Below are 18,959 nucleotides of genomic sequence, written 5' to 3'. Positions count from 1 at the left end.
TTTGTCATAATTATAGTAGTAGTATTGTCAGTTAGTTAATGTTAAAATATCCTCAATTTGAAGGGGGAAAACAGGCATCCCAATAATTTGGAAGCCTGGGGTAATGTTTAGAGTTTTAAATGAGAATACTGAAAAGGAGAATCTGAGAGTATGTGTATATATTCACATATGTCCCTCTGTAAGTTGACCACATAGGGACTGTAACACAGTGGTCAACATAAAGAACTAGGCCTGCTGTTCTGACATGTCCGTGTGGTACATGTCCAGTCTGTGAGAATTAGGGCATCTTACGAAGGTGCTCAATGTAGGGAGGTGGTCAACTGTGGAAGTTCTGTGTATAAAGATACATGTGTACATATACTTACACATGTGTGTAATGTATTTTTACACTTGATCTTAGCCAAAAGGCTGAGAAGCGATGTGTGTAATGTATTTTTAAGCATATAAGCACTCACATACTTTTAGGGAATTGAGGCACTCAAGATTGTTTTTTGTTTTGCTATCCGTATTTATACACATGCACTTATATATTGAACACACATATACACTTAAATAATGCATTTTCTTTTTTTTTGGCAGGTTTTGGCCGGGGCTGGGTTTGAACCCGCCACCTCTGGCATATGGGGCTGGCACCCTACCCCTTTGAGCCACAGGCGCCACCCAAATAATGCATTTTCGATATGAGTAATCCATGCACTTAGTTTTTTGGTTTTTTTTTAATCAATTAGTACAGAAGTATATGTCATAGAAAATTAGCATTTTTCTTTTTTCTGCTCTTTATCCTCTTTATTAGCTGTATCAATTTCTGGTCACTTTTCCCCCAAAATCATTTTGTATATATGGCACTATCATTCTCTTTAAACCCATACATGTACACAAAAGTGAATTGTGTGGGATAGCCTGTCACTTCTAGGCTACAAACCTCTACAGCATGTTACTGTACAGAGCAGTATAGGTAAATGGAACACATCGTAAGTATTTTTGTATCTAAATACAGAGAAAAGAGACAATAAATGGCCAGTGTGAAAGACAAAAGAAAAATGCACCTGTATAGGACGTTTACCATGAATGGAGTCTGCAGAACTGGAAGTTGCCAGTTGCTCTGGGTGAGTCAGGAGTTCAGAGTGAAAGTGAAGGTCTAGGACGTGACTGCACACCTCTGCAGACTTCATGAGCACTATACATGTAGTCTACACTAAATCCAGAAAAAAATATTTTTGTTTCTTCAATAATAATTTTAGCTTACTATAAGTTTATTTTATAAAAAAATTTTTAAAACAAAATTTGTTTTTTTAAAACAAAAAAATTTTTTGACTTTTTTGTAATAACACTTAGCTTAAAACAAATGAATTGTAAAGCGATACAAAAGTGTTTTCTATCGTCGTGTTCTTATTCTATATTGTTCTTTTTTCTGTTTTTAAAAATTTTACGTTTTTACTTTAAACTTTTTTTTTGTTAAGAACCAAGGAACCAAGCACACACTTTAGCCTAGGCCAATGGTTCTCAGCCTTCCTAATGCCGTGACCCTTTAACACAGTTCCTCATGTTGTGCTGACCCCAGCTATAAAATTTATTTTCGTTGCTACTTCAAGTAACCCTTAGATTACTTTCCAAGCCTCCACCGTACCTTCTTCTCATCCTGTATGTTTTACTTTCTATCTGCACCTTTGTTCCCCAAATACTGTCAGCCTATTCCTGTTTTATACTTTTCTTCATGTTCCTTCCTCCCAGAAGCTTTTCTTCATCTCCTGGAGTTTACATTAACTTTCACACTCTGACAATAGAATAAAAGAGAATACATTAATACTTTTTAAAAAGCACTTTAAAAGGTATTTTCCGTTTTCTAAACAGTTTTCATAGTTGTTAATGTACTTGCTATTTGTGATGTGTATTAGAAAATAGATGGGGAGTAAACTATCTGTTTTATTTCAGTTTTGTGTTTCAAAAAAATAATCATCTCAGCCTAATATTTTAAGACTTACATGAAGTAATGTGACATAATTTAATGTTATAAAACTCAGGGTTGTATGAGTTCATTATTTATAGCTGGCCTTGGGCTTGAGAGCATTTTTAGATGAGTGAGTTTTTTTGTCATATATTTTGTTTATACATACACTACAAACTGTTTAATTCATTGTTTTTGCTTTAGGCAGTCAGTTGCCTTTTAAGTAATTGTAGAAAAAGGGACTTTCTCTTTCTCCTTATATATTAGGAATTGTAAACTCTTTTTGTAAAGGACCAGAGATTAAATATTTTAGGCTCTGTGGGCCTCATATAGTTTATAACTTCTGTTGTCATCATCTGCTCCTCTTTTTTTCCATCATTTATGTGTATATATATATACACATATATGTATGTATATGCACATAAGGCCTATATACATATATGTGTGTATATATTTCCTATAGGACTTAGGAAAACAGCTAAAAGGCTGAATTTGCCCAGGGGGTCATGATTTGCTGGAGCCTGCTACAGGTTTACATTTTCATCTGTTACACTTTCCCTTCGGCCTGAATTTACCCCTTTTAGCATTGTTTGAAATTTTTTCGACTTTCGTCTATCGGAAATTATAGTTATCTTCATTTTGTTTTAATTTTGAAGGATAATTTTGCTAGATACAGAATTCGAATTCGACATTTTTTTCTTTAGTATTTTAAAATTCTGTTGCCCCCTCCATCCTCCCATCCCTTCCCCTCCGCCGTGTGTGCTCACCCCGGTCTTCCAGTTCCTCCTCCCGGTCCCTCTCTCACTCCGCAGGTCAAGGATGGGTGTTTCCTTTGTATTCATCCTCCTCGGGGTTCGCTGAGCTTCCTGCACCTGCAGGTTGATGTTTTTAGTCAGATTTGGGAAAAATTCAGTTATTATTTCTTCTTTTCAATTCTCTCTCTCCTCTTTCTTCTCCTTCTGGGGCTTTAATTATATCTGTTAGATTATTTGATACTGTTTCAGTGTTCATTGAAACTGTGTTTAGCTCTCCCAGACTTTTCCCTCTGTGCTTCACTTTGGATCATTTCTATTGATCTGTCTTCTAATTCACTAGATTTTTCTTCTGCAATGTCCCATGTGCTATTATTCTCACCCAGTGAATTTTTATCCCAGGTACACTATTCTGTTATAGTATGCCTATGCTTTTTAGACTTTGTATCTTTTTTGAAATTCCTTATTGATCTTTTACTATATCCATCTTTTTTCCTATAAATTCTCTCCCATATATTTATAGTCACTGATAATCCATATTTACTGATTTTCAACATCTTTGTCACCTATAGGTCTAATTCTTATTACTGCTTTCTCTGTCTCTGCGCCACATTTTTGTATTCACATGCCTCGTAATTTTTTATCATATAGAGAACAATGTAGATGATGGGATTTTGGAGGCTCTGTATTCTTTGATCTTCATCTGAAGATTATCAAGTTTTTTTCTCACAGGCAGTGAAATTACCACTGTTATCTTTTAAACTGGTAGAGGCTTGGTATGAGACTTTTAGCATAAATATCTTTGCTTTGTCCCTAGTCCCAGATGTGAATGTTAATTCTACTAAAGCATGGCCTTCTGAGGTTTCAGTGGAAATACAGATTGTTTACCTGTCTACTCTATCTTGGCAGGACTCAAACTTTTTGTCCCCTATGTTTGATAGTTGTTGATATTTCCTCAGTTCTTCCAGATTTCTTTTGGGTTGCTTTCTTTTTGGGTTCCTTTGAGTCTTATCCTCAACACGAGCAGTTCAAAAGATAGCCCAGGATTTGAGAGTTTGTTCACAGATTTTAGGTTCCTTCTCTGAGGCTCCCTCTTTTCTGGGACTTTCCCCTCAATTTCCAGCTGTTCTGGCAGCCCGGACTCCATCTCTGCTGGGCTGGAGCACTGTTCTCTGTAATTGCCCTCAAGAGAAAGGCCATTTAAATGTGGTCTCAGCTCCTTTGCTTCTCCTTTAAACTCAATCCATGCAGTTTCTCCTTGGATTCTGTCACTTATAGTCCAAATTTTTTAAAACCAATTTTGTCCACAATTTTATTGTTACTAGTAGGAGGGCTGGTGTCATAGGCTAGTCTGCTAGGTCTAGATGCCTGAGAGTCCTAAGTGAGTCTGTGTGAAATTCTTATGGAGCCTTTGCTATCTAGATTTTCATAATATTAAATAGATACTTTTCTAAATTAGAGTTAAGAGACTCTGGGAAGCCTTCTAGGCTGACAGATGAAGGAAAAAGGCAGAGGTTGGATGTGTTTGCTTCATGAATTTGGCAGTGCTTGGTTGGTGGCAGTAGTTGAGGTGAGGTGATGAGAAATTTCTGCACTATCAATGCCCCACTGTACTACCGTTACCATAGAAGGTAGGTTGACTGGACCAGGCGTCATTGTCTTTTCTTCTTGGTGCTATTGTAGAAGTTGTCACTGTTTACTATCTGTTATAGGTACTTAATGTTTAATGTGTTGTGTTTGATTCTGTTTTCATCTCTGGAGCCTGGGTTCTGAAGGGAGGACACTGTTTCTCTCAGAGCTGGGTATGTGGCAGCCTCTAACTTGCAGATGAGGTGTGTATGCTGGATGTACTGATGTCCATCATTTTTTCTTTTCCTGTCTTCTGCCTTCTACTCAGTAAAGAGTTGTTAAAAATGGTTGGACTCGAAAATTAAGAAAAGTTGTGGATAATGTATTTCAGTTACCTACTTTTTACCCCTCCCCTTTTTGTGTGGCTAAATAAGAATAGTTTGTACTAGTAAGAGCTACATTGTTATTTTATTTGGGGAGAAATTTAACCACTGAAAAAAATGAAAATAAGCAAAAAAGTTAAGATCAATAGCACTGTAAAAATGTACCTTTGAATCCTCACTCAACATGTAAGAACCCCGACAGCGCAGTATAGGTCTGTATCAGATGCTCTCGATCTGGGTTTGGGGGCTCCATAGATTGCTGCAGTCCCCGAAATTGTATGTAAAAGTGTGTGTGTTTCTTACTTCTTGGGAGAGGCTCTTTACTGGTCATAACTTTTTAAAGTAGAGATATTGGGAAATTTAGTTTTTTAAATTTAAAATTTAAATTTAGTTTTTTAAAAATTAAAAGTGATCAGCCAGTACTGTAGTAGGATGGAGATCTTCTAAATTAAAAACAAAGAACCGTGTATTTCTTTGTCTTTTTATTTTAAAAAGTATATGTGTGTGTATGTATATGTATATGTATACATGGACGTATGTATGTTTGTTTTATACATATATAGATCCATATATATACATACATGGATGTATGTATGTTTGTTTTGCATACACAAACATGAAAATAACCTGGAAACTAATATGGCAGTATGTTAATAGCGGCAAATCTGGGTATTTGAAATACCGTTTTCTTATTCTGTCATATATTGTTTAAATTTTGGAAACTGAAGGTAAATATCACAAGGTTAACTAATTGAAACGGAAGAAACAATAAAAAAGTACAGTGAAACTTGTTTTCATTGTACCATTCTCTAGGAGTGACTGCAGATACTAGCAGCAGCCACTTGCATATGCTCTCTCATAAACACATACTCATTTTTATGTTTGACACAAACAAAAATAAACTGTATTCATAGTTTCCTCGGGTTTTACTTTTTTTGGTTTAATTGGTCCTTATCTCTTAAAACCTTTCCAATCTCCAAATTCTTCAAGGGGGTCTTTGATGCTTCACCTCCACCCTCCCAAAAGGAATTAAGAACACTGGATATCATGTTTCTAGAAATCATTTTTCTTTCTTTCTGTTATCCTTTCCAACTTTGGTGTGTACAAACCTGACTCCTAGTGGTTGTTCAGAAGTTATTTCCTTTTGGCTCAGATTATTTTTAGGGGCAGTGACCTTTTTGAATGCCGGGTACATGCTGGCCTCACTCAACAGTGTTACGTCACTTCTCGCTTACTGATTGTAACGCTCTGATAATATTTGCATGAAACTTACTTTGATGATAGTTTAGTTCCTTATTTTTTTTTTAACTTGTTTGACTATGGATGTTTCAATTTATTACTATTATTAATTTTTTTAGCTTTTTGGCCACCAAGTTATCATGCAGAATGGAAGTTTTTGAATGATTACAAAATAAAAGTGTAATAAAACTCTTGTTTGCCTGTTGTGCAGCTTCAGTAATCAGCAGTTGATAGCCAGTTAGGTTGCATTTACTCTTGTGGCCATACCTTCTCTTTTGTTTTAAAGCTAACCTCAGAGATAGAATGTTATTCTTTTGTTTTGATGATATCAGATAAGGAATGTCTTTTCACATAATCACAATAACTTTATGAAACCAAAAATGTAATTCTTGCCTCACATCTGTAATCCTAGCACTCTGGGAGGCCGAGGTGGGTAGATTGCTTGAAGCTGTGAGTTCAAGACCAGCCTGAAGTGAGACCCTGTCTCTAGTAAAAATAGAAAAACTGTGATAAAAGGCTCGCTTGAGTCTAATAGTTGGAGGTTGCTGTGAGCTGTGATGCCATGCACTCTACCCAGCACGACAGCTTGAGACTCTGTCTCAAAAAAAAAAAAAAAAGGCTTGGCACCCATAGTTCAATGGTTAAGATGCCGGCCACATACACCAGGGCTGGTGGGTTCCACCCAGCCTGGGCCTGCTAAACAACAATGGCAGCTGCAAGAAAAATATAGCCGAGTGTTGTGCTGCGCCTATAGTCCCAGCTACTTGGGAGGCTGAGGCAAGAGGATAGCTTAAGCCCAGGAGTTTGAGGTTGCTGTGAGCTATGATACTATGGTACTCTAACGAGGGCAACATAGTGTGGGACTCAGTCTCAAAAGAAAAAAGTAATTCTTTAATGTAGTCAAATATCTTATCAGTGTGAATTTCCACTTATTTCCAATGTTGTGATTTTTTCAAACCTTTTGTTAGATCCAGGACAAGTAAGTTCTACCTTCTGAGTTTTTATAAGTTAATGTATCTTTCATGTTCTTTTGATCTATGTGTATACTTTCCATTTCTCTCCTTGTTTTCTTTGCAAATTATCAAGAAAACTTGAGTTGTTTGTTCTATAGAGTTTCTACCATTGGTCCTGTTTTTTTTCTTCATGTCAAGTATATAACTATAATTCATAACAAATTGTTGAGACTGTTGTTTTAACATTTCCAGATACTACATATTCTTTAGGTATCATTAGATGATAATACATGAATGTACATTTGTTGCCCAACTTCTCTATTTGTGGCTTTGATTTGTATGGGTTACTAGTTAAACACATGTAGATCTGAAATATAGGATGCTCTTTGCAGTAAAAATTCACAAGGAAAAATAATTCAAAATCAGTTAAAATTACTTCAGAGACTTTGAGAGATGTCATTTTAGTCTGTGCTGCTGTAACAAGAATACTTGAGACTGGGTAATTAATAAAGAACAGAAATTTATTTTTTGTAGTTCTGGAGGTTGGAAGTCCAAAATCAAGGCACCAGCCTCTAGTGGGGGCCTTGCTGTGTCCTCATATGTCAGAAGAGCAGAAAACAGAACCCATTACCACAAGCCCTTTTTGCAGGGCCGTTAATCCATTAATGTGGGTGTGGCTTCTCCTGATTTAGACACCTACCATCAGGCCTCACCTCCCAACACTGTTGCAATGGGGATTAAGTTTCCAACATAAGAATTTTGGTGGGAGGGCTGCAAACCTTCAAATCACAGCAGATGCCCTTAGCTGTACAATAGATAATGTGTGTATTGTGTCTGCTTAATGTCCCTAGGGGAGAGGCCTTTGGAGTCTTTGTGATGGAGTGTAGATTGCCTAGACTACAGTCTTCCACATGCACAGATGAATGTTGCCAGAGGGATGCTGTGTGTCATCAAGTGGGAGGCCAAGGCTGGAACTCCATTCAACCACAACATCTGAAGCCCCCACCCAGATGTTTCTCTTAACTGATGTAGTTTTCTCCCTAAATGAATTATCTGAAGTATTGTGAACCAGAGTCATGTGCAATCAGGGCCCAATCATAAATGCGTTATGTAACAGAAATTCAGTTTTAAATTTGTGGTTTGGTGCTCAGACCACATTTGTCCTCAGTAATAATGTGTTATATCTGATTACTTTTTCCAGCCCAGCCCACAAAAGGTATGTAATTTGTAATGTGCCTAACTTAATTGTAAGTGGTAATACAGAGCTCATCCTGTTACTGTACTCCCTGGTCACAATGCCATTATGTCCAGAGGGACAATTTGTTGAGTATTAACTTGAGACATGAGGTGGATGCTCTTGTGATGTGGGAGCCTAGACAGGGTGCTCTGAAGTCCTTCGCCTGCTAGTCAGAAGTCACCTACACCTGTCACTTTCCCTAGCACCTGGTGGGGAAGTGAGAGCTTCCTGAAAGGAGGAGCTTCTTAGGCAAATGGGCCAAATTTACGAGGGGATGACAGGGCTGGATGTCCACAGGCTGGGGAGGCCGGCACAGCAGTGACAAGTCAAGTGATGGCACTTGGGCAGTTGTAAGTGTTAGCTGTTTGCTGAGTCTGCTGTAGAAAACTGAAATATCCGAGTGCTGTTTCCCTCAAACTAACATTTCATTCGGTTCTAGCAGATAAATAGTTTTCAACCTTTACTCTTCTTCCCCAACCATGGTTTGGAGCATCATTTGTACCATTATTTTGTATGCTCACATTTGTAATCTTCATCCCCTCCTGGGGAATTTATTTGTGTCTGTGGCAACTTGAGATCACAGAATGTGATGGAGCACCACAGGGAGAATTACTGATTCTGAAAAGGATTACTGAAAGAAGAGGCATCATTTAGGAGAACTGTGATGAAGAGGCGCCACGTGGCACATCCATGGGCCTTCGTGGTATCAGCCAGGATTCGCGCCTGATAGGCAGCGCTGTTTAACCCCTTGCTCCTAGAAAAGGTGTGTAAAAGATCCTATGCAAAGTGCTGATTGACTATAAAATAGTAACTAAAGTATAATTTAACTTTTAAGAAAGTGTAAGAGAGTCAGTGTTGTGCTTCTGTGGACCTGGCCCCCTTGATGAGACTGGAGCCTCTGTGGCTGCTTCTGTTGCTCAAATCCTCTGCTCCCATCAATCCCCCCAGAGCCTGTAGTCCCGACTTTCTCAGACCATGTGTTGTCCAGGCAGAACCAGCAATCTGAAATATCAAACTGTGATTTGCCTCAGCCCCTGGTACAGTTCTCCCAGCTGCTGGTGTTGATGGGGTTGCTGCAGGGAGTGAGTGGTGAGCAGGGTTCCGTAGGGTGGGGTGAGGGGCTGTTCCAAGAAGAGTGGGATGGGGGCAGCTGGCAGCCCCTGGAGTTCACTGATCTCAGTTGCTTAGTTTAGTTTCTGTATTTATGCCCCAGGTAATAGCAGCACCTTGTATCTAAATCCTGCTTCTCTCCCCACCCCCATCCCCTTTTAAAATAAGAAAGCCTTTTAAAATTTATTTTAGGGAAGAGTGGATGTACTATTTGCTGACAAGGGATGGGGTAATAGCAAGCCTGAAAAGCTAGAGGAACATGGTGGTGAGGTTTTTTTAGTTTTTGAGATCCATACCTCTTGGGCCTCTCCCGACCATCTTCTATATCTGCATCGTTAGCCCCCAAATTGGGGGTGTGTGTGCATGCATGTTCTCGTGTGTGTGTGTGTGTGTGTGTGTCTGTGTGTGCACACACATTCACTTACATGAGGGCAGGAGTTGCAAATGTGTTAATCGGTTACTGAGTTAGTAGCCCAAGTTGAGTGGACCCTGGCATTTGGCCTCTCAGGGTAAGAACGTTCTGTCTTCACATTCCTTTCTTTCCCACCATAGTTACCATGACTACCTCCTTCCATTGGCTACATCGCAAGTTATCATATCGTCATACTCTAATAAGAATATCTAATCCACCATGGGCACCATATTTGTTGTGATTATTAGAAACATATATAAGAGAACTTACTAATTTTCGGCACCTTCATAATAATAGCTTATTATGTTAAAATAGTTTTGTATTGTCAAACATTAAATTTTCAGCTAGAAATATTTTCTAGTTTAGGGCTGACATTAGTAATAATTACTGGAGCTATTTTTGGTATGTGTATAATACTTGCTGAGAACATATGCTTTTGCTTTGTGTTTTAGAAATATAATTTAATTGAACATTCTTAGCCATGAAGTGCACGTTGAACTTTTTCTTCCTTATCTTCTTAGTATCCTCTAGTGTCAGCAGCTCCTCAGATAAGGCAGACAGATGATGTTGCTGCTACTGTCCCTGGTACTTGACAAATGCTGCTGTGAAGAGCTGGCTGATAAGTCTTTTCTTTCCTAACTGCTTGCATTTTGTACAGTTTTGAATTTTGACCTGATACTATCTGTAATTTAGACAGCATCCATTCTCAAGGTTGACCTCATGTTGGAATCACCTGGCATACTTTTTAAAGTGCTGATTTAATTGGTATTGCAGCCTCAAAATCAAGACTTTTAAGTGGCTCTAATACTAAGGGACTCACATATGCAGCAAAGCTTGGATTCTACTATTCTAGGGGATATATAAAGGCTTGTGAGACTTGGAGCTGTGGAGTAGGCACTAAAGGAAGTCATCTTTGGACTGTGTTGCTTCGTCAGCGTCTGTAGAAGGAGCCCCTCAACTTGGAGCTCAGCCCCTTGTCTAATTTGGCTCCTGTGGGCTCCGAAACAGTTGAGGTTAGGGAAGGAGACTTTGAGAAGTTTGCTTTGCTTTTTACTACTTAGGAAATGTGTGCTCCAACATAAAAGCCAGTGGTCTTCCTACCATCCTCTAGGAGTGTTAAAAGCTCAATTTAAGTAGAATGGTCTCACAGTTCTCAGCTGTGCTGATGAAGGCTGATGAAGGCTGCCAGGTAACACCAGGTGATGATATGTGCAGCATGAATAAATACATTATTTAGGAGTACAGATAATTTAGAAAGCTTCGATGGCTCGGTGTAAAAGAAAGTCTACATACATTTTATTTTCATGGTTTGTTTCGATATTGAGATTTTCTTAAAGGAGAAACATAGCATAAATGATCCATGATTTGACAACCATAGTGGACCTAATATCTACTTTTTTCTTTGAACTTTTTCAAGTTTTTTCAGTATCATGATGGAAACATGCTAACTGAAAAAAATACATGCATCATTTTTCAAAGGGCAGGCCAAACAAGTATAGCCAAGTGAGGCCCCTCACATTTTAAACTTGATTATAGAATGTTTGGTTTGCTAGTCCCTGACTCATTATCACACCAGGATGTGCATTGTTCATGTCCAGTCAAGCTTTATCTTGGCCCCACTTCACCTGTGTCCACATTGGATCTTTTTAAAATCCCTGAACCCTTTACTAGAAATTGATCACAAGCTGAAGGCTCTGCAGCTCTTGTCCACATTCCCTGTCTCACTTCCTGTTATCCTCCACCTGTCCTGTGTGGTCACACACACTACTCCCTGCTACTCTCTAGCACCTTCATCTTGCTGAATTCTTTGTCCTTCCTCCTGGAAAAAACCAAATATGGCATCCCTTCTCCTTTTTTTTGGTGGGGGGGCGGAGGGAGACAAAGTCTTACTCTGTCACTCCAGGCTAGAGTGTAGTGGTATCATCACAGTTCACTGTACCCTCAAATCCCTGAGTTCACACATTCCTTCTGCCTCAGGCTCCCAAGTGCTGGGGCCAGGGTGCATGCCACCATGCCTGGCTAATTTTTCTATTTTTTTTTTTGAGAGACAGGGCTTTGCTCTTGCTCAGGCTGGTCTCAAACTCCCATTTAAGCAGTCCTTCTATCTCAGCCTTTCAAAGTGCTAGGATTACAGGCATAAGCTACCATGGCCAGTCCCTTCTCCACTTCTTGATATGGTTGTCAAGCCTTATTAGAGTAAATGATATAATTGTGTGTATTGGAGCAACCAAAGTGGATGGGTGTCCGTGTTCACAGATCCCTAGTTACTATTCAACAGGGCTTTCATATGTTCTTAAAATTGATCAGCTCTTTCCTTCTCTTAAATGACTTTGTTGTTTTCACCAGTCTCTTTGGCCTCTTACACATGCAGTAAATCCCTTCTTCTTTGTGGACAATCATGCTTCTTATGTCATTACACTTGAGGTAACTGGATATAAAGTCCCTGGAATCCATCCTTTCTAGCTGCAGACTTGTCACCTAACACACCTTCTCTCCTCTTCTTCCCTGTAGTTTCAGAGAATAGCCTTGGGTCTTTCCCTGCTTAAAACCAAGCCTCCTCCTGGACTTGTGATGCTGTCTTCCACTTTCTCCACAACGGTACCCATCCCACTTCCCAGTTTTCCCATGTCTTCACTCTTCTTTTATTGCTTGCCCCCCACTCTATGAACATTTTGGAGGAGGAACTAAACAAACTGAACAGTGTCCCCTCCACTCTGTATGACCCCCCCCCCCCACTCCCCATCCCAGTTCACTCTTATTTTGAGCTCAGTGTTTGGAAAGACGTTCTCCTTTACTCTCTCTTCTCACCTCATGTCCCAATGCCCTCCCCCTCCTCCCCACCTTGCTTGCCTTCTGTGGGAAGCACGACTAGTGTCCTGTTAGTCACTCAACCTGTCAGAAGATTTTCATCCATTGGTTTAACCTTGAAACATTGTTTTCTTGATTTCCGTGGCCAAAATCCTTTCTGTCTTATTTTTTTTCCAGCTATTTCTTCCTTCCCCTTTTCTTGGGTTTGTTTTCCTGTACTTCTCTTTAAAAATTGGGACTACCTGCCATTCCATCATAATTCTTAATGGGAGAGTGGGTGACCCAGCAAAACTGGGTATCAAAGCTTTGAAAATTTATACAATCTGGGCACCCTCTCTGGGGTGTGTGATTCAGAAGGTCCTTCCAGAAAACTACCATGGTTCTGTAATATTCGATCATATAACGTATCATAACTTCCTTAACCATTTCTCAGATACTCATATATTTAAAATTATTCATTGAGTACCCACTTTAAACCAGTGCTGTTGTTGATTATTTCATTTTTCTGTCATACAAAGCACTGTATGACTAGCGTTTGGTTTACTTTTTTCATGGAGATGTTTTTCAAAGATCTTGATACCTGTGGTCATACAACTTCACAGAAAAGGTGTATTTTTGCATTTGTCCATTCGAAGGTATGGTTTTAACTACCAGTTATATGAGAAGGTGGCCCCCAAATTGCATATCTCTGGACGTGCTCTCTAGACTTACGTATCCAAACCACTTTGAGTTCTCCACACACTCTTGTTTCCTGTCGCTTGCTCCTCCTTCCCGAGCCACAGACCTCCCTGTTAAATTCCCTGCACTCTGGGGATATAGTCTCAGGGCACACAGGGTCACTACATGGGTAGGAACTGCTTGTTTATTTGTCCGAGTTCCTACACATAGGATGTCGGGATTGTTCGTCTTTGAGTGTCCTTAGTGCTGGCACTCAGGAGCTAATACTTAAAATTTGATTAAAACAAACCATGTGTATTAATGTTTTCATGTTTTAGAAGTTATCCTGTAGAGTTTCTTATTGGATCTGGAAATGTGGTATTTAGAATTGATAGCCAACATTTTTTAAAAAAGATAATTTAGTACATGGTTAGGTTTATTTTTATTGAATTTAAATAATTATTTTTTCTATTAAAATATGTATTTATTAGTAACTGAAGAAAATACAAATGGTAAAATGAAATCTGTTTAATGTAATCTTGTCAGATTCATTTACGTTTTGGCCTCCTTCGTCATAGACTTATATTTGTGTCTGTCTGTACATATGCACACCTTCCTGTTAGTGGCACAAAATGTTTAGAACTTTTTTGATGACTAAATAATATTCTGTTGTATGGAAGTTTTCAGGTGTTTGTTTAACCAGTCTGTTATTTTTTTACATGGAAAATTTCCCCCAAGTTGTTACCGTCATAAATGCTGTGGTAACATTGTAGTAGCAATTCATTTATTAGACGACTGTGTGTCAAGGAGCTAGTGAGCCAGGCACGTATGCACTCTCTAATGAGGGAGCCAAGCAGATTCTCAGAGGATGCTGTGAGGAGTACTGGGAGTGAGGGATCAGAACAGAGTGTGGAGTGTGGGGGGATAGCTAGACGAGGGCAGACCCCCAGAAGGATCTCTGCGGGAACAGACAGTATGGATCTTGGCTAATCTCTTTGTTTGGGGGTATTTGTTAGAATAACATTTGGTTAATATGATGAAGAACATCCTTTCTTATTCAGTATTGAGGTTTTAAAAAAATTCTTAATGAGAATTAAGTGATTTAATCAAGTATATTTTGGACAGTATTTAAATTATCTTCCCCCTCTCTTGTTTGCTATTGCAAATGAGGGTAACTTGCTTCTGAATGTTGAAGAGACTTTGCGTTCTTATTTTCTGTGAATGTGGTTCATGGTATAGATTGTCCAGTCCTTACTCAGAGGAGCCTTGGCTGCAGTGTGGGTTTTTCTGCCCCTTGGCGCAGGTTCTGAGGCCAGGACCATGCCAGGTGTGTAACAGGATGCATGATGCCTTCTATATTACACTGTGCTCTGGAGCAGTTTAGGATATGCCCCATTCTCAGAAATTTGAAGCAGTTTGATAGTAAACTGGGCCTGCAGCCTTTAAAAAGCAGAGTCCATGCTACTCTGTGGAAGCTTTCTCTGTTTTATCAGTGCTGGTTATTCTGGTCATGTTTTCCTCCTGGATCAGTTGGGGTAATTGTGTATTTTTCTAGAATGTTTACTAGTTTGTAGTGATTTTCAAATTTATTAGCACAGAGTTGAGTCTGATTTTTTTCACTTACTGTGGCAGTGTTCTTCCGCATGAATATTAGTGGTTTAGACTATGATTTTTCAGCGTTATTGTGACATGTCATCTAACTCAGAGTCATAGAGGTCTGGGGGTGTTTGAGATGTGGAACTTGTAGGTTAAAATGGCTTGTAAAGATAGGTTTATTTAGTTTCCTTAGCAGCAAAGACTGGGAATGATCTTCATTTAGAAAAGCATGCGTACATGGTTATGTGTACTGGGTACAGTTTTAACACTGTGCCACTGTCATATATTTAGTGGTATTGAAATAGCTCTAGCAGTTCACAGTAAGAGTAAAGAGCCTGTGCTGACGTATGATGAGAGGAAGTAGGAATTATGCTTTATTCAGTAGTAAAAATAGTACAGTCGCATATGGTGATCTTTTATTCAATCAGATGGTATCTCTTTCAGTAAACAGAGGTGCCTTTTACAGTTCATTAGGATCTATCTACTTCATCAGATTTTACCAGTTTGTATTTTCGAGGCTAAATGAAGAGGAAGAATCTACGGGCGTGAGAGCAGAGGCTGTATGGTGCCTGGCAGAACAGCGTGAGGGAGGATGAGCTGACAGAATAAAAAGAGAAGTGCTTTAAATCTTCCACAGACTGAATGGGATCATGGCCACTAAACTGGAGTGCTTTCAGTGCACTGCTGTGATTTCCCAAATCGAAATAATTTATAATATTAAAGATGTTAAAATGGCAGGTTCTGAAGTGAAGCCTCCAGTCCAGTTTTCAGTTTGTGCTGTTTTCTCTTTCACAGAGTGCATCCATGCTTTTCTGTCTCACTTGGCTGATCACCCTCAGCGTTTATACGATCAGTAAGCCAGGCAGCTCCATCCCATTGCTATATTGTTAACAATCACGAGAAACACAGCTATAGAGAAACAGGGTGTGCACAAGAGGTTTATTGGTGATAGAGAGAAGAGAGTGACGGCTCTGCCGAGGGTGGTGGAGAAGGTTTCCCCAGAAAGCCACATCTTGAAAGGATGCCACACAGAGAAGAGATGGTTTGGCAGGGGCCTCTGGGAAGGCATCACAGAGAGCCTTGTTAACCAGGCAGGGGAGTCTGGGCCTTATTCACCATTACATTGATATTAAAATGATTGTTTAAAGATGATAAACTGGGGAACCCCTCTGAGAGAAACATTTTGTTTCCTTTGTCTCTGTAGCTCTTCCAGTTGCTCCTGACACAGGGCAGGCATTCAGTACGGCAGAAGTACACAGCATTTGGTGAACCAAATCCTAACAGTGTAGTGGGCTGGTCCCCAAACCTGGGCTGTGCTAGAACCCACGGCTCTTGAGGGTTGGTACTGAGGCCTCTGAGAGGGCCAGGGTACTTTAGCATAGGGTGAAAAATGGTTAGAGAGCAAGGACTTACTGAGAATCCTTTTTTCAAGTTTGTTTAATTTTTATAAATTATTTTGTTTTTAATTATTCAGTCTTCTTACAAAAACCCTAAGACTTTTTTCTCAGTAGTTTCAGATTATATTACACAAGTATAGACACTTTTTTTAAAAAAGAATTCAGATTATTATGAGGTTACATTGTTTGCATTTCTAAAGTAAAGTTCAAGATGTAGTTGAGCCCTTCATCCAGGGGGTGTGTCTTATATCCTTACGTTGTGCCCCTTAGGTGAGAGTTTACCAAGTCCCCCCACTTCCTGCCCTTTCCCGCTTCCCTCCTCCCAACCCCTTGTGTTTTTCTCTCATGTAGGCATGTCATTGTTTTTCTGTTAGTTTCATATTAGTACTGAGTACATTGGAACTTGATTTTCCATTCTTGTGATACTTTCATTACTAAGAAGAATGTACGTCAGCTCCACCCAGGTAAGTATGAAAGTTGTAACGGCTCCATCTTTTTTTATAGCCGAATAGAATTCCGTGTATACATATACCATAGTTTATTAATCCATTCATGGGTTGATGGGCACCTGTGTTGCTTCCACATCTTAGCAATTATGAATTGAGCTGAAATATTCCAGTGCAAATGTCATTATGGTAAAGTGATTTTTTTTTTTCTTCTGGGTAGATACCTAGTAGTGGGATTGTGGAATGAAATTGAGGGTCTACTTTAGGCTTAAAGAGACTTTAAAAATAATTATTTGTGATCGTCGAAAGTGAGATTTTGGATTGTTTTCTTGTACAAACAAAATAAATCATGTAAAGGATTATCCAAGATCACTTTTAGCCTTTATCATTAATATTTTTTGTTTTAAAACAGAAAGAAAACTAAAAATACATTTTTAGTAGCTGCAAAAATATATATAACCTATACTATTACTCCTTCTACCTAGCGTATTTCTCCTTTACCACTGGCCCCTCGGGATCTCGGGACAGTTATGGATCCACTCATGCGTTGCTGGCATCTGTTCCAGGTGACAGCTCCTCTGGTATATTGAGTAAAAATTACATAAATTTGGAGTACATCTTCATTTAAATACAGCAAGACATCATTATAGTAAGAATACATTACTAACTTTAGATTTGCTGATATGGCATGCAGGCTCATTATGATTGTATATCTATTTTTATTTTTAGGTAACAGCAGCAAAGAAACTATCATGTATTTCTGAATGTGTAGTTCTTTGTGAATTTGTTAACCCAGATGCCAGTGACGAGGTGTGTGTGTGTGGGTGTTGGAGGAGGTCTCAAAATCTAAGACCCCACCCTTCCTCCTACCTCTAGGCGAGACTTAACAGTGAGAGCTCTGCTTGCTGGGAAGTGTCATCCTGGGTAAAAGGGTGGTAAGAAGGATGTGTTGAGCACTGCTCTTTGTATGGGTGAGCTCCAAGCTACAGGTTTATAATTTAGCAGTGAGTCTAAAATTAATGTGGTTGGAGGAGGGGCAACATTTTTCATTTTTAATAGGAAAGGGTAAAAATTAGAGCTTAGGTAAGTTTGTTTCTGAGTTACATGTAGGGATAGTATGAATATTATGCCTGTACATATGATATGTGTTAGAATGTAAAAATCTATTTTTTGCTGTAGGCCGCAGTGAGAGAAAGGATAAATATTGCTTTAAATATCAATAAATTGTCTTGTGTCAACCAATTAAAAGCATATAATAAATGACTACATTCTCTGTAATTTTGGAGAATATCTTTAAAACACATCGTATTTGCCAGGAGAATCATAAAACACAGGTTAATTATAAATAAGACTTTTTATAAAAATTGAAGCAAAAGCTTTTATAATGGCTGTTATAAGCTCTCAAATTAAAGATTGTATTTACCTATTGAACTGGAGCTATGTAGGCAAAAGCATTTGAGTAGGAGCTTATTATGTCTAATGTGGGAGATGTCCTAAATCAGTAGTCCAAGTTTATGTACTCTTATTATCAAGCCAAAAATATAGCTTAATTTAAAATTTTAGAAACAGGGTAGCATTTTGTGAGCAAATGTAAGCAGTTCATTTTTGTGAGAGTTTGTTATGTTGAAGTGCAAACAGTAAGTGGCAAAACCTCAGCGTACCAAATGGCAGCCATTCTGTAAGTATTTCTTATGCGTTTCTGTTGCTTTGAGCCATAATTGATTCTATTAATAAAAAGTTGTTTGTGTTATATAATACCAAATAATGTGTGCATAAACTATTAAGCACAGCCTTTATCACTGTGAATATGTATAATACATACATATACGTGTATCTTATTATATATTTAATGATTCTTAAGTTTGGGTGAATTGCTGACATACAAATAATAGTGCTTTCATAGTACAACTACTTTTATGTATTTCTCAAGGACTACATGTTTAAATTATGTGATTTGTTTATAGGTTGAATACCTACAGTGTACTTCGTGTATTTGATTTTTAAAAAACGGGCTTTAGCCTTTTTTTACTTACATTGCACTAATACAGATTTCATCCAGGCACATGGCACTTCTCTCCTTGAAGTAAAATGACTATTGAATGCAGGATCCAGTTTCTGCATTTAATGTGTGTGTGTTTTTCCCCAGGACTATTTTGAATTTCACTCAATAGTTAATGAGAAATAGCTAAAATTTATGAATCAGAATAATTGTCTTAATTTCCAACGATTGCCTGTATTCCTCTCAAATTGTGTTTTGCACCTGATAATTAGCAGGAAGCCACTAAGACATAGCTGTGGGGGATGTATATGTCATGATTACAATTGTTGGTTTTGACCATTGCTGAGATAAAATATCTCATATTTCAAACTCACTTGCTTCCTTTGTTCTGTGGCTCCCACTCTGCCTTGACAGACTGGTTGGATCAATATGAGGTTGAAGAATGTTTGAACAGTA

General features: G+C 38.6%; 1 protein-coding gene across 8 annotated transcripts in view; it reads left to right on the top strand.

Annotated features, from left to right (window-relative positions):
* The window catches only part of HIVEP1 (HIVEP zinc finger 1), a 169,915-nt gene that overhangs the window by 69,190 nt on the left and 81,766 nt on the right, over window positions 1–18,959 (top strand). The window contains exon 3 of one of the 8 annotated variants that reach the window (XM_053602463.1): window positions 16,990–17,070. The exons of 6 other annotated variants lie outside the window; for them this stretch is intronic. In XM_053602463.1, coding sequence (XP_053458438.1) covers window positions 16,990–17,070 — 81 coding nt within the window. Of the gene's footprint in view, window positions 1–16,989; window positions 17,071–17,097; window positions 17,154–18,959 lie in introns of those variants that run through there. One more of the 8 variants, XM_053602471.1, reaches the window with a different exon arrangement.

The sequence above is a fragment of the Nycticebus coucang genome, chromosome 9, assembly GCF_027406575.1.
Source record: "Nycticebus coucang isolate mNycCou1 chromosome 9, mNycCou1.pri, whole genome shotgun sequence".
Classification (NCBI taxonomy): domain Eukaryota; kingdom Metazoa; phylum Chordata; class Mammalia; order Primates; family Lorisidae; genus Nycticebus; species Nycticebus coucang.
The sequence above is the reverse complement of the archived record's forward strand: the minus strand, read 5'-3'. Positions and strand labels throughout refer to the sequence as shown.